General features: G+C 39.3%; 1 protein-coding gene and 1 long non-coding RNA gene across 4 annotated transcripts; one reads left to right on the top strand and one right to left on the bottom strand.

Moving 5' to 3' along the window:
• Positions 1 to 1,379: 1,379 nt before the first annotated feature.
• Positions 1,380 to 18,659, top strand: thbs2 (thrombospondin 2). Of its 2 annotated transcripts, XM_011484578.3 has the most exons (23): positions 1,380 to 1,637; positions 1,917 to 1,982; positions 2,138 to 2,691; positions 3,002 to 3,086; positions 5,224 to 5,423; positions 6,454 to 6,594; positions 6,672 to 6,765; positions 7,019 to 7,189; positions 7,780 to 7,956; positions 9,917 to 10,090; positions 10,268 to 10,395; positions 10,469 to 10,621; positions 11,184 to 11,402; positions 11,512 to 11,619; positions 12,740 to 12,899; positions 12,983 to 13,101; positions 13,173 to 13,407; positions 15,111 to 15,338; positions 15,429 to 15,700; positions 15,780 to 15,877; positions 15,959 to 16,098; positions 16,824 to 16,855; positions 17,317 to 18,659. In XM_011484578.3, the coding sequence occupies exons 2-23, from the start codon at positions 1,922 to 1,924 to the stop codon at positions 17,377 to 17,379; spliced, it is 3,612 nt and encodes a 1,203-aa protein (XP_011482880.1). In that variant the 5' UTR covers positions 1,380 to 1,637; positions 1,917 to 1,921; the 3' UTR covers positions 17,380 to 18,659. The 2 variants fall into 2 exon arrangements, with proteins under 2 accessions (XP_011482880.1, XP_011482881.1); XM_011484579.3 differs by lacking the exon at positions 16,824 to 16,855 and having other exon boundaries at positions 1,381 to 1,637; positions 17,317 to 18,460.
• On the bottom strand, positions 12,852 to 23,903 carry LOC110016538. Of its 2 annotated transcripts, none has more exons than XR_002291866.2 (3): positions 23,761 to 23,903; positions 23,496 to 23,549; positions 12,852 to 12,926 (listed from the first exon to the last, which is right to left on the bottom strand). It is a non-coding gene; the product is annotated as an uncharacterized LOC110016538 (long non-coding RNA). The 2 variants fall into 2 exon arrangements; XR_002291867.2 differs by lacking the exon at positions 12,852 to 12,926 and adding an exon at positions 20,457 to 20,560.
• Between the last annotated feature and the right edge of the window lie 264 nt (positions 23,904 to 24,167).

Raw genomic sequence — 24,167 nt, 5'->3', positions numbered from 1 at the left:
TTGTACCTGACGTTGACACAAACGTTCAACACCGGTCAGTGAAATATAATGTTACCAACAGAATCTTCCGTAATTTCTTCCTCTCATTGTTTTCCCCCAGTCTTATAATACCCGGCCAATGACTAAAGAGCCTTTTAGTCATGTGGTTTTGTTTACAAGCTTCGGTTCAAAACAGGAAAGTCTGCTTGACGGAAGTCTGAATACAGACCAAAATAAGAGGACCTGGTCCGGACCAACGGATTTTCCTAGTCTGAGTACACACCAGGTTTTCCTTCCTTTTTTTTTTTTTTCATATAGCGTAATTGCTACTTTTTGTGTCACAAAGACCACACACACACTGGGGAAAAAGGGTAAAAGATCAAACATGACCATAAAAAGCATAAATAACAAATGTGTGTGTATATATATTTATATATTATTTGTTATTTATGCTTTTTATGGTTGTTTTTGCCATAATATTGTAACAACAAACAACACTATGTAAAACATCTGTTTTCATAGCAGAGTTACATCAAAAAATTACCTGCCAGACAGGGACTGAAACATCAATGCACAAAGACTACTTGCTTTAAAAAAATATTAATATTATTTGTTAGGTTGAAAGGTAATATGACTCTGCTGATTGATTTTTTAGACCAAGTCTGATGTTTGCAATCACTGCTTTTCTGGAGAAATTCTAAGTGACAAGTGTATCTACTTTAAATGAGATTAAATCTGCAGAGAGCTTCAACTTCTTTCCACTCCTAATAACTTTAATCTGGTCAAGTCTGGTATCCGCAGATGCTTTGATTATCAGCCAGCATTGTATCATGTATGTCTGACAAACTAATCATTTCTGCCCCCATAACTCTAAAATTTTCCCCTGAATGGAATGCACGATTCAAAATTGATTCAAACCATTCCACAAACCAAAGATGATGCTGCAGTAAGGGGATTTGGCAAAAATGGGGATTCAGAAACAAAGCATGGACATATAACACAAGGGTATAGGAATACATATATTTATCAAACCATTCCAGAAAGTCCAGAATGCTGTGATGGACGTTTTCCATCATTCTCATTTTTAGAATCTTTCCATTTTGCATGAAACTGTGGGAACACCAGAAGAAGTGCAGCTCTTCGTGTTTCTCTGGAGGATACCTGCGGATCTGGGCAGAGAAAGCGATTCTTACGCGCGCGCTGGAGAAGAGAAGGTTTTTTTGGGGGATGAAGACATCAAGGTGGGAGACCTAAGGGAGAGGGGGTCATGTATCACACAATTGTAGCTTCTGATTGAGCAACGATCAGAACATTACGCAATCGGAAGAGAATTATAAAACTCTGTCGCCTAACAACCGGACATAAAACTCGCATACCCCCAGACACTGTGATTGACGGGCGCACGGCGAGGCACGGTATATAAGAGGAGGGAACAGGGAGCCGCAGCCACTGTTGCGCCTCAAGTCTGCCAGACTGGATGTAGAGCGCCAAAGAAGCGGACCAAAACGCCCTTTACGCAGGGGGAGATACTGGGGATCCCACTTCTAATTCAATGGTCCCTGGATTCAAACCATCGTCCAGTCCATAATCGATTAATTTCGTCGTTGCTGGTGGATATTTGCTTGAATTTTATTCTTTATTTTTATTCAATTTCACAGGTGAGTTTTTCGGCGGATTTTACACGCGCGAATCTGAACACAAATATGGATGAGTGTAAAAAAATATGTAGATTTTAATCCGACAAGTCAAAACTGCTCTGCTACAACATTTAAGCGTCCAGAAACTTAAATCCTATATATGTTACAACAATATATCTTTATTTCAAACTAAAATTATTTTTTTGCACTTATTTTACTTTATGTGATGTAGTGCAAACTAAACTTTCACTTAAAGTGGGAACAAAAAATAACTTAAACTGCTTTTTTTCTTTTGTGAAGGAGAAATGAAACTGTGGAGACATCTCTTCTTGTTTTTATCTGTGTTTCATCAAGCAGCATCTCAAGGTTGGTGGAAAATGTGCATGTCACTGCCATTTGTATATTTTTGACACAGCATAGTGTCAACATGAAAAGAAGACTAACAGGGAGATTAACCAGTCTGTTAGTTTGATTTGAAAAGAGGGACATAAAATTTATTTTCACTTTGTCTGATTTTCTAGATGAAGAGCAGTTGGACGAGACATCATTTGACTTGTTTGAAATCAGTCATATCACACGGAAGACTCTGGGTGCCAAACAATTTCGGGGCCAAAATTTAGATGCCCCTGCCTACCGCTTCATCCGCTTTGACTTTCTGCCTCCAGTAGATCCCCCAATACTCAAACAAATACTGGAACAGATCCAGAACAATGAGGGCTTTGTCTTTGTGGCCAGTATGCGGCAGGATCACACCTCACGCGGCACTCTGGTGGCTCTGGAGGGTCCTGGTGGCAGGCGACAATTTGAGATCATATCCAATGGACCGGCCAACACTCTGGATCTAGTGTACTGGGTCGATGGCTCACAAAACGTGGTCTCATTCGAGGATGTGGACCTATCTGACTCTCAGTGGAAAAATATCACACTTCATATTCACGGGGAGAACGCAAACCTTTTTGTGGGCTGCAACCTGTTAGACAGCTTTGTCCTGGATGAGCCGTTCTATGAGCACCTGCGGGCTGAAGGGAGTCGCATGTATGTCGCAAAAGGATCCAACCGAGAAAACCACTTCAGGGTAAGATGGAGATGGCGGCTTTAAGCAGCAGGTTACGTCTTATGTTTCCTTTGAAGGAACTAGATTACTGCCTTTGCTGAACCTGTGATGACAGTTTACATGAAACAAAGGCTTCCCAAAGCAGATTGTGGCAAAGGAAATGTTTTGTATTTCCTTATAGTTCTTGTGTGGAATACATTTCCATTTTTAGGTCTGAAATTGCCACTTGGGTAAAAAAAACTAAGAGGGTGACCGGATTATACCACTTTATGGTATAAACCTTTAAAGTAAATGAATGTTTGTACAGTAACTGCATTTTCCTGCCTCACAGGGCCTTCTTCAAAGTGTGCGTTTCATCTTTGACACGCCGGTGGAAAGCATTCTCCAAAACAGAGGCTGTGAGGTCATAAAGCAAGGTGAGAGTGGAGGTCTGTCCTTTTATGTTTCCTTATCTCATCATTACCAGCATCCAAACCGGCACGCAGATTAAGGTTCCTGCTTTTCTGGAGGAGTGGAAACTATTCCTATTCTGTGTGATTTTCAGAACTCAAAAGATGAGTCAAGCTAATTATATTTCCAAAGCCTGATACCTTGCAGATGTGATTTGAAAACTCCTTCACATGCGATCCTCCCCCCTGCACACAATGCCTGTGTTTTGTTAAGTATCAACCACAACAAACACTTTAGCATGATTCTTGTCTCTCATCGGTTTGAATTCGCCACCCTTTGTTTTACTTTGAGAGTCGAAAAGCCACAGGATTCATGCCCTGCCAGATATAATGTTCAAGGAAACAACACTGTCAATTAAGGAGTTGAAGCTGAGCATTGAATAAAAGAAGATACAGATGCTTACATTTATTTCCACTGGCAGTAGACTCAGAAAACTGGCTTAAACAAAATAAAATAAAAGTTGAATTGAATGCTGCAGAGCTTCCACTTCACGCCACTCTCACACACATGCACACACAGGGTGAGGTCATGAATTGGACAATCGGCCTACTTTTCTCAGCTAAAGCTGAACTCACATGAAGAAAATGCGCAGCAGAGCTTACACAAAGAGCAACATCAACACAGACCTTTTGTTTGCAAAAATCAACACGACCATCACAAAGTGAATGCGTTTACATATCCATTCTGTGCTGTTGTTTTTATATCTGCAGCCACAAGAAAAGTCACCTAAATGAGTTTTTGTCCTCGAGATGATGAAAGACACTGCGGTCCGGGCGCTGCCTGTCTCACTTCTCAAGAGTTCAACACCAAAAGTCATCTTTGAACCCGCACAGCCCACACTCATAAAAACTGTTAAAGTGGACATTAATAAGCGGCTTTAAAATTAGGCCTGTTTGCTCACTTCAGAATACTTTCCTGTGTCTGTGTGTGCTTTGACAAATAAAGTGTCTACGGGAGAGAAGAATGTGTAAACGCTTTAACAGACGAGCCCTCCAGAGACCTAAATGAATCCAGCAGACCAAGAGGAAATAAAGCATAGCGGGACATCACTTGGCAATTTGCATGACTTCTTGATTTAGAGTCTCCAATCTGCTGTTATTCTTCACCAGCTTAAGTAGCTCCATCCAAAGCAGTTGCAGATTTGTGCTGCGCTCTGGCTGAGTGACAGGATTCCACAGAGCTTTGATACTTGCCTTGTGTGTGTTTATTTTGGAAATGCTATCATTTTCCCCCGATATTACCAAAGCTTAGGAGTTTTTTGGATGGAAATTGGGGGAAAACTAGAGGGGTAAAGTGAGGCAATGTGGGTTACTATTTGTCATATGGTCCACTGCAGCCTCCACCCTTAAATGCTGCCTGTCTTGCCGTGCGACCTCTTTTTTTTTTTTTTTTTTCCCCCGTCTGTGTTGTGCAGCTCACAGCTGGTGGACACGTTACACTTGGTTAGACTTCCTACTCCAGATGTGTTGATTGTGCAGAGAAAGCTAAACATTTAGCCCTATTACTTCATTCAAACTGCCCTCTAGTTAACAACCGTGCCTCTCCTCCATGTTATGAAAGGAAGGAGGTCATAATTTCAAGCCCTCAGTGCAAGTAATGAATGAAAACCGTTGAGGTTTCACACACTCATTAACAGACCACCTCTGGTTCTACTGTTTCTTAGCAATTAACACTAGAATCCATAGATGTTCAGTTTTTATTTGCGTAATCTAGTCTGCCAAAACTTTTGGCTCATTTAAAAAGGTGAAGGAGATTGACATCTTGAAACGTCTGCTTCTCAGCAGTGCCGGCTACTCTGGTCCTCCTATAGTCAATCCTGTTGATATTTCTGCAGAAAGATCGATTATCACAGCTTCATATAAATTTTCCTTTAAACACTACAGCTGACAGCACATCCCGATTTGGAAATGAAATAGCTGTCAGCATCAACCACTGCACATTTGAAGAAAAAAAAAATGTTCATCTTCCTTCTTCCTCACTCTTTAATTGAATTGTCTTTTGAGCAATATTTTAAATTGTCAAAATTAATATATTGAGTGATTTTATTCTGTGTGGCTCACCTTTCTAATTCACCTGACAAGCCCCACCTCTCCCTTCTTCCAGATGATCCTAACACTGTGAGAGAGAGCACAGAAGTGATAGACGTAAGGCCCTCCATCACCACCAACATCATAGGTCAGAAGACGGATGACCTTGGCTCAGATATGTGTGAACGCTCCTGTGAGGAACTTAGCACCATGTTCCACGAGCTCAAAGGACTGCGTGTTGTCGTCAGTAACCTCATCGACGGTTTGCAAAAAGTGGTAAGTTGAGAAATAGGAAAGAGTTACATGGATCACCAATCAGCATATTTTTAACTCAACCCAAATCATGACTTATGATGATTGAATTTGTGTTTTTATAAAACCCAAGTTTCAGAATAAAAGTAAAATCCAAATTTTTGCAAGCAAAAGAATTGGACATTTTTGAGTACCGATACAGCCATTGGCACAACAATGTTTCAGTTTGAAGTTTGAACTGGGCTAACAAGTACCTTTGTCTGAAAATAAATAGTACGGAGCCACAGGACTGTTTATAGCCACGATGACTGAACCCATTTGACTCCTGCTATCTCTGCAAGCATGAGTCAGACAACTTTTATGACATGTTACATGTGGAAATAGGAAGTATTCCCCTGCCAGTGACTGGGTCCAGTCTAATGTCTGGCTTTGTTTAAACAGCCTGTGTGTTTCCTCTGGGAGCCTCCCAGCTATAAGAGTGTCTGGGCATGAACCTTCGGGGAAAAAAGAAAAAAAAAAAGAGGCTGGTATGAAAAGGGTCCCCGAGGCTCTTCCAGATCGAGTGGTGTCCTAGAGTTTTGTGCTTCTATTTTACTGTTAAAAAAGACACACTCACACACATAAGCCGTTGATGGTGGTTTATCAACTGACAGTTTCTGAGTGGTCGAGTAAGAGATCCCTCAGTCTCCAAGTGGGTTTGAGGTTGCAGTGTGCTCAACTATACAGCACTTCACAGTGGGCTGTTTCCTTGTAAAAATAGAGATGTAAAGAAGATTAATGCTGTGAAAGTTGGAGTTTGTAAAAAAAATAGATCTACAGACATTACAGCTTATTAGCTTTGTGTGGAGGTGCACCTTTGAATGACAGAGAGAGCAACATTTACTCTTCCTTTTCTACATCTGGGGAAAAAGCAAACTCACACATCCAGAAAATAACTTTTGTCTGGAGCTTAAGCTCCTCTACCTGCCAGTGGCGACAACTTTGTGATGAATTTGCACTAATCACTTGCGATTGGCTTCCTAGCTAACTGCAGATGTGCTTGCTGTATGTTCAGACAGAGGAGAACACAGTCATGAAGGAGGCCCTTGGGAGAATGAAAGAGACTAAGGAGAAAAACATGTGCTGGCAGGATGGTCGCCTGTTTGAAGATAAGGAAGACTGGGTTGTAGACAGCTGCACTAAATGTACCTGCCAGGTAGAGCCAAGTACCATCAGATTTATCAAATATACTGTGGGTATATCATGTACTTTAAATATTTTTGTTACTTGCAGGAGTCCAAGATTGTGTGTCATCAAATAACATGTCCTCCAGTGGCCTGTGCAAGCCCGTCATTTGTTGATGGTGAATGCTGTCCTGTGTGCATGCGTAAGTAGTCACAACCTTCTCAGCAAGCAACACTAAGTTGTAAACATGATAAACAAGTGTGTTATAAATGATGGGGCAGATTTCCATGAACCTGGATATGAAACTTTAATGACGTGCTTGCTGCAGCCAACTTGTCTGTTGTTGGACTGAACAAGCTGCTTCCTAAATAATTTTTTTACACCAGTTTTGTAATTCTAAAAAAAAGAAGTGTTTCTGCAAAGAAAGAGAATTTAAAAATGTCTGCCTCTTCCAGCAAAGGATAGTGAAGATGGTTGGTCCCCCTGGTCTGAGTGGACAGAGTGCACAGTCACCTGTGGGATAGGAACTCAACAGAGGGGTCGGTCATGTGACGCTACCAGCAACCCCTGCAGTGGGCCTTCCATCCAGACTCGGAAGTGCAGCCTGGGCAAATGTGATAGTCGCGGTGAGAAAACTTGGGTAAACCTTTGTGTGAGACTATAGGAGGGAAATAGAACTTTGTGGGGGGAAAAAAAACCCCAGAAAAGCTCAGATGTTATGAGGTTAGATCCCTCAAAGTGTGAACTGATTGACTGAAATCTGAATCTCATGTTTGGGATGCGTGAATCACCTTCTAAGATGCTATTCCACATAAAATTACTCATCACTGACTTGAGTGTAAAAAAAATTAAATATTTATGCATCCCTATATTGGGATTTAGTACAAAATAGACTCTAAAGATGATAAAATTTTAACATGACACATAATGGGAGCAACGTGTGTTATTGTTTGTATCTTAAATTACTTTAATGTTATACTAAATCAGTCTTATAAGGATACACTTTATCCACAAAGCCATAAATAGCAGCACCAGAATCTGAGGCCACTGCCAGCATCACCCAGTGTTTACTTGTAAAAATCTGGTGACCATTTCTTTTCCGTACTGGTTCAAAGTATACAGTCTGTAAGTGTTTAGATGAAGAAAAAACAGAGGATGAAAAATGGCTTGGATGTTTTGGTGATCTTTGTCTGATGCTTTGATGACTTACATCCAGTTCGCCAAGACGGAGGGTGGAGTTTGTGGTCACCATGGTCGTCTTGCTCCGTGACGTGTGGGGAGGGACAAATCACCAGGATACGCCACTGCAATGCTCCTGTGCCACAGCTGGGGGGCACAGACTGTGAGGGCAGTGGAAGGGAGACTCAGAACTGCACTGCCACGCCATGTCCGAGTGAGTATTTTAGTCCAAGAGAACTTTGGTCCAAAGCAGCATCTCTGTTACAGAAACCAGTGCACCTGTTTGTCCAACAGTCATTCTTTGAGGTCCCTCAGGCAACATTCCTTGTGCTTCAGACAAGCCAGCTTCAAATCTTGATCTATGTTCTCTCTTGGAGCCTTATGTTCTTTCCTTTTGCTTCCAACTTCAATTGAAAACCCTCAGCCGTTACATTTTGGGATTTGCAAAGGCATTGACCTCTTTGGAAATGTTTTACATTTTTCTGACCTCAAGCCTAAACATCTAATGGAATCTCAGAGGCCTAACCTAAGAGTAAAAAATCTGATGCCATCCATACATTCATTTTCAATATTCACCTATTCTTGGACAGTTCACCGGTCCATTGCAGGCCCATGCATGAACCCAGTTTTCAATTCACACCCAAAGGACAACTTAGAATCACCAACTAACATATTAAGTAGGATTGTGGCCACAATCTATAAATTTCAAGTTCACCTCCAAGAAGTCAATGTCTGTAGTGCTCCTTTGCAGTTTAGTCTCTGGTGTTTTCCTCGTCAGGTTTGTCACATCTACAAAAGGTCATTGGGATCCCATTCCTGAAGATCATGTCAAATCTGTTCACGCTAATTTTACTTGAAGGTATTCTTCAGGGGAACATCTTTTTTTTTGGAAATACCACAGATTCCAAATGGGATTTTGCTCCAGGCGAAGCAATTTTCAGATACTGAAGCATTTTCTTTTAAACCAACTTAGTTTTGCTTTAGAATTGTATTGATAGGTATGTCCCAAAGAGAGGCCACGGGGGAGACCATTGGTAATCTATTAGGGCCCACTCAAGTTGAAAAAATAAATATTATATAAAAACAATTGGAGAAGTAGTTAAGTTCCTTGCAGTAAACCAACTTCCACTTCGTGGCAGCGTGGAAAGCTTAAATGATGAGGATTTCTCTGCAGGACTGTTCTTAAAAATGATTGACTACACACTGACATGTTTAACGAAATAAACAACTTCCACAAACTGCAAAATACACCTCTCACAGCATCCGAAACAAAATTATTGAATCATTGGCCAAAAGGATTTTAAATTAAATCAAGGATAATTATGACAAAAGCAGATTCTGCTGGGTTTTGCATCAAATGGGATGGAACCAGAGACAGATGAAATGTGGAGAACCTGTCAGTCATGATTGCATTTGTTTGTAAAGGTATTCCAGAGGAACACCTCATGTGTTCTGCGTGACATCATGGTAAATGGTAAATGGTGTATACTTATATAGTGCTTTTCTACCTTGTTCAAGGCCCAAAGCGCTTTACAGTCACAGACCCATTTACCCATGCACACACACATTCACACATCAGTCAGTTAAATTCAGAATTTATAATCCCCCAAATTCTTGAACATCTTTCTGCATCAGGTTACAGTGCAGCTGAAATTGTCAGTCAGTGCTATGATGGAGCTCCTGTCATGAGTGGGGTTAGGGATGGTGTTCAGACCTTATTGTAAAAGAAGGTTGGAAAGGATATCCACTACTATTACCACCAGCTGCATTTGGCAGTGGTCCGGGCAGTGCAAGCAGAGCCATGTGCAAAAACCTTTTCTGATCTCAGAAACAGAACTATGATGTTCCCTTCCTAAAACAAGTGTTGGAAATCAGGTGGACAAGCCATCATGATGTGACCAAGTGCCTAGTGGAGAATCAGGATGTTATTATGAGTATCCTGTTAGAGGTTACAGAGGACAGAGCTGCTGCTGTTGACATCTGCCCCGAGGCATCAGGGTTACTGATGATGTTAAGAAGGGAACATTTCTTTGAAACAGGAAAGTTTATTTTAAAAGTTTTGGGTTCCTTAAAGTCTTCATCTTGATTCACGTCCAGCTCCAGCTATAGAGTGTAATTCTTGTTTGTTTGGGAAAAACAATTCAAATGTGTTTCCAAACTACAAATTTTTTTAGTTGATGGCGGATGGGGGCCGTGGTCTCCATGGGCTAGCTGTTCTGCAACCTGTGGAGGGGGCATAAAAAGTCGGACGCGCGAGTGCAACAGCCCTCAACCTCAGCACGGTGGCAAGAAGTGTCTTGGGGAAGCAAGTGACAGTGACAGTTGTAACAAGAAAGACTGTCCTATTGGTGAGCATCAGTAACGAACATCTTTACTTCTAAAAAAATAAATAAATAAAGCTCCTCTGGAAAGCCAACACTTTGGTCCAAATAAAAATCGTTCTAAAAACTTCTGCTTCTCAATTGTTGGCAAACCTTAAGGCTGAGACTTGTGGTTTTGTTTTATAAAATGTCATCTTCTCTCAGATGGCTGCCTCTCTAACCCCTGTTTTGGTGGAGTGGACTGCAGCAGCTCTCCAGACGGCTCTTGGGAGTGTGGTCCATGCCCGGCTGGTTTTCGTGGAAATGGTACCCATTGTGAGGACATTAATGAGGTGAGGGAAATGTCATTTCTCTTGTGTGTACTGCTGTTTTTCAAGTGTTAAATTCATTTTCTTCTTCTTCTAGTGTGACATGGTGTCTGATGTTTGCTACAAAGTCAGTGGAACACAGCGCTGCGTCAACACAAATCCAGGTTTCCACTGCCTGCCCTGTCCAAAGCGATACAAGGGGACCCAGCCTTTCGGCATGGGTGTGGAATCGGCCAAGAGAAACAAACAAGTGAGTTTGTGTTACTCCTATTTGTTCACAACAAATCAAAAGTTGAGGGAAGTAATCTGAGCTTTCTGCTTCAAGGTAAGTAGCTGAGTGAATTTTTACATGTCAGATGTCAATTTTAAAACTAGTAACACACTGAGGTAGTTTAGTTGTCTTGGGAGAGTACATTAGAAAAACCTTTGAACAGGCAAAGAAAAAAAGAGGCATATTTTAGGCTTTTTTACACTTTTGACTATTTTGATTGTACTCTTTATTGCAGTTGAAATAATACTTTGTGAAGTTGTAACAAAAAAATAACATCAAGTTATACTAGTATTGCAGTAAATGTTCTGTATCTCTCATCAGCCATTGTTTATGAACATCCCTCGTGAGCTATTGTGCTCCTCTTTGCTTTCAGTAGTTGTTTAAAGAAGCTAAGTTGTGTCAAATGTGTTTGGAAGTGCTCTACAATATAGACTGCTATAAAAATCAATCCAGCAACCAATCATTTTGGTTTGTGTAGCTCTGAATCTGGTCTTCCAATATTTCCACCTTAAGATATATGTCTGGTCTTTCTCTATTGAAGGTTTGTGAGCCAGAGAACCCATGCAAAGACAAAACTCACAGCTGTCACAAATTCGCCGAATGCATTTACATCAGCCATTTCAGTGACCCGATGTACAAGTGCGAGTGTCGAACTGGTTATGCCGGGGACGGCTTCATTTGCGGCGAAGACTCAGACTTGGATGGATGGCCCAATCAGAACCTTGTATGTGGAGCCAATACCACCTATAACTGCCAGAAGGTATTTCACTCCATGTTTATTTTTTTTCAAAGTAGATAATTTGCTTCTTTTTGACTTACTCTTGACTGCAATCATACATCAAAACCGAAAATGTAATTTTCTTTTTTAGGATAACTGTCCTGATTTACCAAATTCTGGACAAGAAGACTTTGACAGAGATGGTCAAGGAGATGCTTGTGATAAGGATGATGACAATGATGGAATCCTGGATGAAAGGGTGTGTAATTTTTACAAATGATACTGCTATATGTGCTATGTGTTTTTTTTTGTTTTTTTTTTTCTCTGATGACAGCTGACACTGTGGTGTAGGACCCAATATGCACCAGAAACATAAACCTTTTATAAATAAACAAACCTCATTGCCGAAAAGAAAGGCAGAAAAGCAGAAGATGAACAGATAGAACTGAAAACCAGACACTTATGTGCATGTGCATGCATATGTAGATGATTGGCAACCTAAACCTAGTGTGACGGACAGTGGGAAAACAGCAAACAGAACATGACCAAAACCAAGAACACAAATGAAACACCAAACTAAAGCTCTCAGTCTTCACAGAGTCTTAATAGACTTCAAAACTAAACAACATTAACCACTATAAATAGGTGATATTTCAATGACTAAGAGTATTTACAGGTTGAAAGAAATGCCTGGAATACATCCTGTTAGGGTGTAGATCTGAGGATGGGATGGTCACCTTTGAACAAGCACAGATTTTTGGGTAACAATTTGGATGGATGCTAAAGATGGGCATAATTAGGATAATTTTTGGTGCTGGCTTATCCCAAGATGTTCTCACAAAGTAGTCACATTTTGCTGCTGCAGCTAAAGCATCCTTTCTCATGCATGCAGAATTAGTTCACAGCTGTTTTGTTGCATGGAGTTAGATGTTTTTTATTTTTTACTTGGCAGAGGTTTTGCCTGTTAGTATCCCACCGTTCACACAGAGTAAAAATGAAAGGTTGTAAATGTGCAAAGAACAGTTTGGCCAGTGGTTAATAGTTCTTGACGCACACAAGGTCCAGAGTTAAACCCCACTGAGAGTCTTTAGGATGTTGAGAGAAACTGGAAAGAGTAAAAAGACTCTCCCATCATCAATCAAGAACAGTCCAGAAATTTTATTTAACTCTAAATGGGAAAAATATGCTGCAATGTTGCATAATTGGGAAACTACAATTGCAATAATTCCAAACTTAAAGTGGGCCAAGAACATATTTAAGAACATGTTGGGTTGGTTTAGGGATCAGATACAAATGCTGATTTAAAAAGAACATTTCTGCCTCTGTGAATCAATTCTCAATTAAATGCATTTTCTTAATGAAAACCTTTCTCTCCACAGGACAACTGCGCCCTTCTCTACAATCCACGTCAGTTTGACTTTGACAAAGATGAAGTGGGTGACCGCTGTGATAACTGTCCCTATGAACACAATCCGGCACAGATCGATACAGACCATAATGGAGAAGGAGACGCCTGTGCAGTGGACATTGATGGAGATGGTAAACAAGTCCAAACTGTGCTAAAACCTAAAAAAACACACAAAACAATAGAACATATAATTAAACTTTTTTTCCCCCTCCAGATATTCATAATGACAATGACAACTGCCCCTATGTTTACAACACTGACCAGAAGGACACAGATATGGATGGAGTTGGTGACCAGTGTGACAACTGCCCATTGCTTCATAACCCTGACCAGGTCAAATACAGATAATCACTACAGTCTTCACTCTAAGATAGTTCATGCTAACTTTGCTATTTTCCCCACAGTCAGACATAGACAATGACCTGGTTGGAGATCAGTGTGACAATAATCAGGACATTGATGAAGATGGCCACCAAAACAACTTGGATAACTGTCCATATGTGGCCAATGCCAACCAGGCTGACCATGACAAGGATGGCAAAGGAGACGCATGTGACTATGATGATGATAACGACGGGGTACCTGACGACAAAGATAATTGCAGACTTACACCCAACGCAGACCAGGTGGATTCTGATGGTGAGTGTTATTTGATGCGTTTGATCAGGATTCTATTTGGAAATTATCGAGCACATAGGCCACCTCATATTTCAGCAATACAGCTGTTTTCAGTTACGTTTTAAAATGAGTCGATGAAGGACACCCATTGGAGCAATGTTGCAATACAGAAAAAAGTGCTCGATTTTGAATGCGTGCAATGACTAAAGTGGATCATTTTTACCAAATTAATCTTTCTATGCATTGCCATGGAATTGCGTTATTTTATGTAAGTGTTTTTGATCAATGAAACGTGACTTCACTCTATATTACTGTTTGTAGGATTCCTAAGTTTATCCTTTTGGTTGCGAATTTTTGGAGCTGCAGTTACTCAGATTTCAGTTTGTATTCCACCAGTTTCTCTCTGGGATGATGGTTCATTATAGAGCACGTCTGACATAAGCATGGATGGTAAGCATCTTTGAAAGCATCCCCATAGGATGGCAGCTGAGAGATTTATGGTCAAATCAGATGCCATGAGCCACTTCTCACTTACCATCTTAGAATGACATGAAATGAAGTAATCAAGGGTATTTAAGGTGAAATTTACTATGTTTCCATATATAATCAGTTTGTAACAGTAAAAAGATCTACTTTGGTCACTTAGGTAAGAGCTAAAAAAATTTCTTGTTGAAGCAGCTTTTAGGGGTTTATATTATTTCATTAAAAAAAATGCTGAATGCTCAAAAATGCTCCCTGTGTTTAATTTAGAAGCATCTGCCATATCACTGCACAAATGAAATTGCTGCAGTGTTATAACACAGATAATGCTGCACAACATATACAAATAATTACATTACAATCCAAGTAGCACAGATATGCCACCTTTGCTTAGGTTTTTTTTAGACCTTGAAAGGCAAAGAATATCCTCCAGTTTAACATTTCCCTAATATCTTAGCATTTGATGTTATTTATATGATACTATTTACAATACAAATTTAAAATCTGAAAACAAAAAGAAAATATAGTCTATAGAACACCAAGTAATGGAAAAACACATTTGGTGTCTGTGCAGTGTGTGTAGAATATGGCAAATGTGGAAAAAGCTAGCAGCAGAGGTTGGTGTGGGTGATGTCATTCCAGCTTGCGTTTAGTTAGCCGGCCAGGAGGAGACATGCCAGGCTGTGAAGTTCTTATTTCCATCAAGTTTTGCTCACGTTTAATCCAGAGCACCCAATTAAAACAAGGTTACTTAGATTTTTGCAGCTGTTTGTAACTGGAAACATACTAAGAAGAAGGAATGCTTGGACACTGCGCTTTCACCCTCCTCAAAGCTTGTCAGATAGTGTTTATTTGATAGAACTGTTTGAGCCCCTTGTGTAATAAAAAAAAAGAAAACTAGTGACAGAAGCTACTTCCAGGCAGTGGTCTTCATTAGCCACTGGCATTTTTCCCTCTGTGAGTTCCTGGCCTGCAGTCAAGCTTTAATAGACCTCAGGCTTCTCATCCTTGCTAGTATCAGTGAAAGCTGATTTGCTTTTGCAGACTTGGCCCGATATTTAAGGTCAGATTCCTTAGAGGATTTGTTATTTTTCCAGTCATTTTTCATACTGACCTGGAGGAGCTCCTCTTTAGTCATTGCAGTGGGAGTATTCGGATATTCACTTTAGCTGCTGTCAATATTTTTCCAACCTATTCAAAATTAGGTCAACCATTTCCATGTGTATGCTGCTCTCGTCAATCAGGTGATGGAAGAGGGGATGCCTGCAAAGACGACTTTGACAACGACAGCATCCCAGATATCCTTGATGTTTGTCCGGAGAACAATGCCATCAGTGTGACAGATTTTAGGAAGTTCCAGATGGTCCACTTGGATCCAAAGGGAACCACTCAAATTGATCCCAACTGGGTGGTAAGACACCAAGGCAAAGAACTAGTTCAGACTGCCAACTCTGATCCAGGAATTGCAGTAGGTGAGTGGCACACCCAGCACTTTTGCTCTCAAATCAACTGGTTTGAAACTTTTGGGTCTCCAGTTGACCATTTTGCTAACATCGTTACAGGTTTTGATGAATTCAACGCCGTGGACTTCAGTGGAACAATGTATGTAAACACAGACAGAGATGATGACTATGCTGGCTTTGTGTTCGGATACCAGTCGAGTGGGCGTTTCTATGTGGTGATGTGGAAGCAGATCACCCAGACCTACTGGGAGTACAAGCCATCCAAAGCTTTTGGCATCTCAGGTGTTTCGCTTAAGGTTGTCAACTCAACCACAGGCACTGGAGAAAACCTAAGAAATGCTTTATGGCACACAGGCAACACTCAAGGACAGGTGGGAGGGGAGACTTCATGCTACATGGTCTATTTTAAAGGCTGGAATTATATCCTGTGTTATTAAATATTTCACATAGGTGCGCACTCTGTGGCATGACCCAAAAAACATTGGTTGGAAGGATTACACAGCATACAGGTGGCATCTCATCCACAGACCAAAGACTGGTTTTATAAGGTAAATCTGTCTGTTTCTCCTGCGTCTGCATCACTGGTGAACTTCAGCAAATCCTGACAAAATGTTTTTACTGCTTTTCAGGGTAGTGGTCTATGAGGGAAAACAGATCATGGCCGACTCGGGACCCATTTACGATAAGACATTTGCAGGAGGGAGGTTAGGCTTGTTTGTCTTTTCGCAGGAGCTGGTTTTCTTTTCCGACCTCAAATATGAATGCAGAGGTGAGTTTTAAGCCGAATTTTATGTTTTCATTTGAAGAAATTGACACATGCATGTGTGCGTGAGAGCAATAATACCGTTTTTTTTTTTGTGGCTTACTTTTAGAAACTGCCACCATGTTTGGCTATTTATTTCTTTGTTTTACCAGTTTATCCACTGTAACAAAAAAGTTGCGCACACTGCTAAAAACTTCAAATAAATAATTACTGCTTATAAATCAAAAGCTGAAAGCATTTGGAGCTTTCTTAACTACCAAAAGCTAGCATTGTTAAAGACCCATTTCAATCATCTTTTAATCTATTTGAAAAGCCTTTCCAGTGTTTTTTTATTATTATTATGCCATCTTTAACCAAAATAATAATAATAACAATATAATATAACGTTATTTTTTTCAAATAGCATTCTTTTCCTGTTTACTCTCGACTTGAGTGCAAATAAATACTTAGAAATGCTCTTTTAAACTGAATTTTGTTACTATATGTCATCCATCATCAGAGAAATGGGACAAGAACACCTTAAAAAAAAAAAAAAACACTATTCTCATTGGATTGGCTCTTTAAGAGTAGAGGCAAAATCTATATTTGTGTTTTGTCCTGAGCAAATTTTTTCCTCTCGATAAACAATTTAGTGCATTTTGCAGCAAAAAACTACAAGAGAGAAATATATCTCTGTTTCTGTTCAATGTGGTTCAAATCTTTAAACCTTCAACATCTTTCTCAAACCTCAGATAAGCCGGAGTACCGTACAGTGATTCTCAAGGTAACGGTTAAAGGGGTTTTGTGTTGTATCTTGCCTGAAGAAACTTTTAACCCCTTGATGCCTGAATTGATTTCCAGCTATGAAAAAAAAAAATCCCTCATGTTCAAGTAGATTCTAAATTAAGGTGAGTTTGCAGCAGAAGGGGCTTAATGCATATTACCATCAAGAGGAGTCAAGGGGTTAAAAAACAAAGTTGTTCTTTTTTCTGCTTGTTAGCTTGTACAATGCCCCAGACGCATTGTGAAAGACCTTGTGTTTTAGTCCAAGGACTTTAAATCGGCTGATTGCAAAACACACTGTGGTCTTTTTTTCCAGAGCACAGCTGCATCACTGAGCACACGCTTCCTAATGCACACATTTCACATGTTCCTGCACTCCAGCACTTCAAATGCGAGTCTCTTCTCTTTTTTTCTCTTTTCTAATGCACAAGTAATGAAGCCGTTTTCTCAATCTTTCCACAGACAACTGAACCAGGTTGGGAAGACAATTCAAAAAGGGCGAAAGAGAAGACTCCTTTGCAGTAAACCACATTGCTGAGGATGTTTAAGCATCAGACTTTGCACTTTGCATGCTTGATCCACTAACTGAAGGAGATTTGGAAAAAAAAAGTCCTACTCACTTGTGATCAATACAACCCTTCTTTGACACAAAATTTGATGAAAGTGGATTTTTTTTTAAAGCATCCCAAAAATTATATTTAGTGTACTTACTCTACTTTTTAGCCACTTTGCAACCACTTCAGCTTCATTTTTTCCAAACAAATAATGTAAAATAAATATGGACTATAGCCAGAAATGTCAATATTTTCTGATTTTTCTGATCCCAATTGTGCCATTTTTAGATGCTGAACTTAAGTGGAGCATTTCCAAAGATGTTTATAATAAGTCTGTACTATAATTTCTTTTTGTAAATTATTTAAGCCTTGCCTTTTTGTTTTTTTTTTGTTGACATTTTTGCAAGATTGTAAATAATTTATTTATTTGTGTACACTGACTCATATATATGAATATCAAAATGACAAGAAAACACATTACAGTATTGCAGTATTTTCTTTTTGTGTGTATTCTGAGCTTCCTGCGAGGTTAAAAATCTAACAAAGAAATTGTTGCATTAAGTTTTTTTTTTTTTTATTCTGTTTTGAAACAATTTTTATAGTTGAGTTTATATGTCATCCTCATAATTTTTAGGCAACATAAAAAATAAAATAAAAAAGCTGATCTATATCTTTCAAGTAACATGGATGCTGTGGTTTTCATTTTAGAGGAGTCCCGCTCAGAGCTTCAAATGATTTATCAACACCTGAGAGTCTGAGGTTCAACAGTCAGCATTTTAGTGTTGGATTTGTGACGACTAAATATACAAAGTTAGATTTTTTTGTTTCATTCGAAAGTTATAAATATCAATACTGTTATTTTTTTTTGCGTGGAAGTGTCCAGAAGTCAGTCTATGATGACGTTTGTTTTTGGTTCACTCTGAGGTGAATTTCTTTTTTTACAAAAATGCCCATAAATGTTTTTGCACACTTCTGTCTTTGAATACACATTTTCTAAAAATAAAAGAATGGATCAAGTTTGCTTTATTTAATAAACAAAAACTTCTGTACTACTTTGTTGTTGTTGTTTTTTTACTTCAACAGAGTATGCACAGACTATTAAAATCAATGTGTCAATTTTGGAAGCATTTTTGGTACTTTTCCATCTCTAAAGTGCACACAAGGATCTGGGTTTTTCTGAGACAGGCCCTTCAATCCTTTCATTTGTGGAGTTTGTAGCTCACCCTCTGGACAATAAAGGAATTACAGCCTTTGTTTGTGCCACGGTGAGTTTTTACTTCTTTTTATTCCATTTTCGATTAAATCAGATGGTAAAAAAAGAGTCATTGGCAAGAACTTAGAGAAATTTAATATTTTCTCTCGTATATTTCTCAGACTGCATTGGTTTCTAAATTGTAGTACAATTAAAACATGGCAGTCTGAACACCTACCACCCAGCAAATTAAAAAGTGTATTATTCTAGCTTAAATTTTAGAATTTTAAATAGTCTCCCTTTTCCTTTGAGAAATGTCATTTTTTATCTATATTCACGTCTTTGGTTGATTATTTTGTGACAAAACAGTTTGTTAAGACAGTTTTACATACAATTCAAATGAGAAAATTGAAAAAGAAAAACAACCAAACAAAAATATTATTTGTTCTTTATCCAATCGATATGACTTTTTTTTTCCATTTACTGCTGTTTATAGCTTGTACTATAATAGGTTGAAGTTGAATTTCCCTCAAAAGGCAATCTCTGCACATTAGTGTCAGGTTTATCCATTAAATTTAACCTCCTTTTACCAACAAACTGACTCAATACCAGTCACTTCCACCACCTCCGGCAGTGGATGTTGATACCATGCGGCTTCATCGGTGTTTATTCCCATTGCAAACATTTGACCAATAGACGCTCACCAAAGTGTAACACTTTGGCAATGCAAGTGTCACTCAGTCGTTTTAGTTGCAGAAAGTTGCCGAAAGGGCTAAAAAAAAATGAAACAAGTAAAAAGCTAAAAGTTTGACTACAAGTGTGACATTTAGCTTCTTGCTCCTTTGCTTTTTTGGCTTGACGTAAAGAACTCCCGGCTGATGTTAGAGTTATGGCGACTTATCCGCCTTAGCCAGATATTCATCTACCCAGGATTCATTTCTGGAGAGCTTCTGATAGTTTTGCTGATTTATAATCTAAAGAGAAAAGGGTTTGACGCAAACCCAGACTTTGCTGGCAGAATTGTATCCTGTGGTTGGCTTTAGAACGCCTCTGCACCCTCAGACAACCTAAAGAAGAAAACTGGGGATAGAAGAGGGAAATGGATTTGCATGAGAGCTAGATTAAGAAATGATGGATGAACGGATGGATTCCAGGATTTATTTTCCTCCAGACACCCAAACCTTGACTCCCATGAGCTAGTATGACAGTGCTATTATTTATTTTGTGCCACCAGCTGGCACCAGTTTCCTTTTCCATGTCAAATGCTCTCTATACCAACGTCTCTGCACTTTCCAAGAAAATTTAAAAGGATCCTCAATTTTTTACTAAGTCCCCCCACTGTGGTCTGTGGTTCACACTGGCCAAAAAAAAAAAAAAAAGAAGTCTATCAAGTTATGTAACATATGACACTTGCACAGAGATTTGTCTAGTTTTATATCAGAAAACGTCGTCGTAAAGAGAAAATGCATCACATCAGCAGTTATGTTTTTAAAAAATCTGGTACAATTTTCTATAAAAGTCTGGTTGCATTAACTCAAAGTCCCTAAATCCTCATCTGCAGAAAATAAAATAACAGTTTACATCAGCTCAAATTTAAATACAGCTGATTCCAATGCTCCATTGCCTAAAGATCTACAGGTTTTAGGGTTTGAATTAACACAATGTGCCTCATATCCTGCAGAATCTGGGACATGAAGGGGTTAAAAATATGTGAGAGCGGGGGGGACAAAAAAGCTCTATTAGGGGAAAATGTGACAGGAAAATCTGGGTTCAAGTTTGCAGAATTGTCCACGTGGCACAAAGACTTGCAATCTGGCTCTGAGGCTGAGCTGGTTTAAAGGCCAGAACTTATTCCATGGTGGTTCATAAGAGGATGCCAAAGACTGGTTTTAAACCAGCAGTTTCCAGCAGAGGCAAGCACTTCAACACTGTTGAACTGAAGACGACAACCTGCTGCAAACTGGATCAAATGGGAGAGAAAAAAAAAAGCTTTTTAGGAGACGTTCGTTGTGATGTGTCAAGAGGTTTGGGGTTACATTTCGTTTAAAGTTCTCCTTTAAAGTCTCTTCGGTTCTTTCAAAGTTGTTTCGGCTTTTCCCATCAGGGGTCGCCACAGCGAACGAGTCGCACGGTAAACTTGGCAATGTTTTATGCTGGATGCCCTTCCTGACGCAACCCTCTCAAAGCAACCGGGCTTGGGACCGGCACAGAAGTAGAGAAGGGAACAGGGAGCAGCCCGGAGTCAAACCCTGGTTTCACGGACGGAAGGCGCCGCAAACCAGCACGAGCTAAACCGGCTCCCTCTTCAGTTCTTTCAAAGTAAAAGACTTTAAACGAGTCCAGTTAGTGTTTAAGTGTTCAGTTCAACTAAAAGGCATGTGTCATCTCAAAGACCCACTCTGATAAAAATAAAGCTTAAAGCATTTCTGAGGATTTCTTTATTCAAATCGCTGTGAACCTGAAGCAGAAAAAAACACAGAGTTTGAAAAAAGACTGTATTTGTGACAGCAAACAAACTAGCTCCCTACTCCACTTCATTCTTGCAGAGAAATAGATCCTCGTATGAGCTGGCATCTGGCTGAATACCTCCAATATTTCTCGTCATTTTTGTTGCACTGGTAATGCTAGGTTGGGGGTTGAGGGGCTGTAAGCTAGCTGGAGAGCTTGAAACAGATGGCTCTCAGTGATAGGAAGGGGAAGAGGGGTAGGGGTTGCACAGTACCAACAGTCCCGCCCACAACTCAGAGTTGAATTTCAAATGAACTCCTGCTGCTCTGCAGAAACTGTTCTAGACAAAGACTGTTGTTTTTTTTGTTTTTTTTTTATTTGTCTTTGTTTTTTTGACCTTCTCCAACAGATTTTTCCTCCTAGTGTGTATGTGGTGGAGTTTGAGACAAAAAAAGGGTTTTTGGAAAATTATTTGTTTTATTTAGGCACCATTTGAGGTGTTATTGACGGCCTTCTAGCAGAGAATTTCCTAAAATCAATCATTCAAAAAAATAAATATCCAGCCTTGGCTACTGGAAAGCTCTTTTTTTTTTCATCCTTCCCAGAAACCAAATGCAGTCTGCCTTTCAGTTTTGCCGCTCGCTCCTTTAAAGGTAGAACCCCTGTTGTTGCTGAAAAAGTGACTAAGATGCAGCTGAGGGAAAGCGTGCTCGGAAAGAAGTGGGTCTGTCTCTTGAAATAAAGTAAGCCATTCATTTTTGGCCGTGAGCCCCTCCAGTCACTGGAAAGTATCCACAGTTTTTCACTTCACCAGCTCTGTGGACACTCACTCATTTCTCCCTGACAACAGAGAAGCCAAAAGTAACGGGCTGCAATTGGAGGCGAAGTGGCACTTTGAAACTGTTCAGATTCCAGTAAACCAAGCAGAAAAAAAGTTAAATGGTTCAGATGCATTCTGTGGTTAATTCCAACAAATTTGAAATGTTGCGAGTTGGTCCACATTTGCAGGCTCTTTCTATTGACCTGATTTTAGCCATAAATGGCTGCAGATGAATGCAGACACTCAGATTTTGCTTTTAGGTTGCGACGTTTCGATTTTAAGAGACTTACAGATGAAAGCAACAACTAAGGAGCAACTGTAATTCATGCAGGCAAACACGCTTGTTTTCCAGCACAGAAATGAAATGATTTTTTTTCCTTTTTTTGTTCATGGAGTTTTAGGAAAAAGAGGAACAACAACTGATTGGAAACAGGAAATAAAGTGGATTCCAAAGTTTCATAACTGGTTGTCTATTTAGAGATTAACAAGAAAAAAAATATGGCAAAATCAAAGATGTGCAGAAAGCTGCCACCTATAAGCTACCACAAATAGACAGAGATGGGGTCCCTCCTGTTATCACAGCCTCATTGATGTCAAGTAATGATCTGGAGGGAGGCAAAACTGTTCAGTAGGAATAATATTAACCTTTTTTTTTAAACAAACTCAAAGCCTGATGCATTATATTTTTTGTAATTCTCAATAAAAAAAATATTTTTTCCTTTAAAGTTGCAATCAGGAAACAAACTGCACATTTGCCCAATCAAAATGTGGATAAAAATAAAGATTTTATAGCATTAGATTTGATGTAAAAATATGAATTTGAGACACACAAAATCTGGTTTTAAACTTTGTACTTAAAATCTTTACACAGTGTGAATTTCTGAAACCCTCAAATCGTGATCAACTACAACCTTCGGGATTTCCATTATTTTCTGGAATTCCAGAAATGGGCGCCGCCTGAGTGGCAGCCTCTTGCAGCATCTCGCTGATAAGTCTTAAGTCCTTCTTTAGCCACAGGCTTCTTCAATCCAGCTGCTCCAAGGAGCAAAATGAAAAATCTTTCATGCCAGCAGCTATACATTTCATTTACTTCAGCCCCTATTGGTACATAAACTAAGCAATTAATCTATGATTTGTAAATTAATGTATTGTATATTGTGCAAATGTGTGTTTTGTAAATTTGCTGCATATTATTATTAGTTTGGTAATTCTTCATTGTAAATTTCTGTAAGTTAAACTTTTTTACCCACTATTATTGATAATACTGTTGTTGAGCTACCGTACTAATCCGATTTCCCAGATGGGATAAATTAAGTAACTATTCAATTCTATTCAATTAACAGGCCTATCTTCTGAAGAACAAGAACACGTGAAATAATTCTCTCTTTCCTGTAATCATTTTTACATAATAATTTGGATTTGAGATCTAGCCTTTTCTAACAAAATTGGTAAAAAACTTGATGTGTTCATTTAACATTAAGTTAAGGTTTGCACAAGTTCACAGAAACTTTTGTTTAACTGTAAAATAAAAGTTAAGCAAAAGACAAAAAGACATTGTTTTCAACTCGAAGAGAACATGGACATTAAACACTGAGGCAAATTTGTGCAGGATGTACAAAGCACCTACCAGAGACACGTGTATGACGGTGAGTTTGACAGTCAGTCCAGTCATCCTGTACATCTGGAATAATAGAGGGCAAAGCAGCTTCTATTAGTTATTAAAAGTCCACTTTGCGATTTATTGTTACAACTAAAGATAATAAATTATAAATTACAAGAACCTTTAATTTAAAACCCTCAAAAAAGGGTTAAAATTCACCTCGTTTAAGAGGTGTAAAGCTTAGAAATATGAGTTCTCTCTGTTTGGTCTCAAAAATAAAGAGAAACCTTACTGGTGATGTTGTATAATTACTGTAGCCTCCATCATCTATGGCTCCTGGTCATTCTTGTCACTGTAAGGGATCTGCGGTTTAGTTTGGTTGTGTTTTGGTCATGTTCTTAGTTGCTCTTTGTCCATCCCAGCAGTTTCAGGTTAATCATGATCCACAGCTGCCTTCATTTCAGTTAATTGCCCTCACCCTCTAGAAGTGTCTGGTTTTCAGCTCATCTGATCTGTTGTGTCACCTTTTTGTTTCTCCAGTGTTTGTTAGTGGTTCCGTTTTCGTATTAAATGTTTTAGTTTCGGTCACCATGCCTTGTCTCCTGCATTTTGGGTCCTTCACCTCCAGTTCTTGACAGTCCCAGTTCTCATCATTGACTGCACACCATAACATCAGAAAAGGGAAGCTTTCTGACCTTT

Source organism: Oryzias latipes, chromosome 15 (genome assembly GCF_002234675.1).
Source record: "Oryzias latipes chromosome 15, ASM223467v1".
Classification (NCBI taxonomy): domain Eukaryota; kingdom Metazoa; phylum Chordata; class Actinopteri; order Beloniformes; family Adrianichthyidae; genus Oryzias; species Oryzias latipes.
This window is presented reverse-complemented; position numbering and strand designations above follow the sequence as displayed.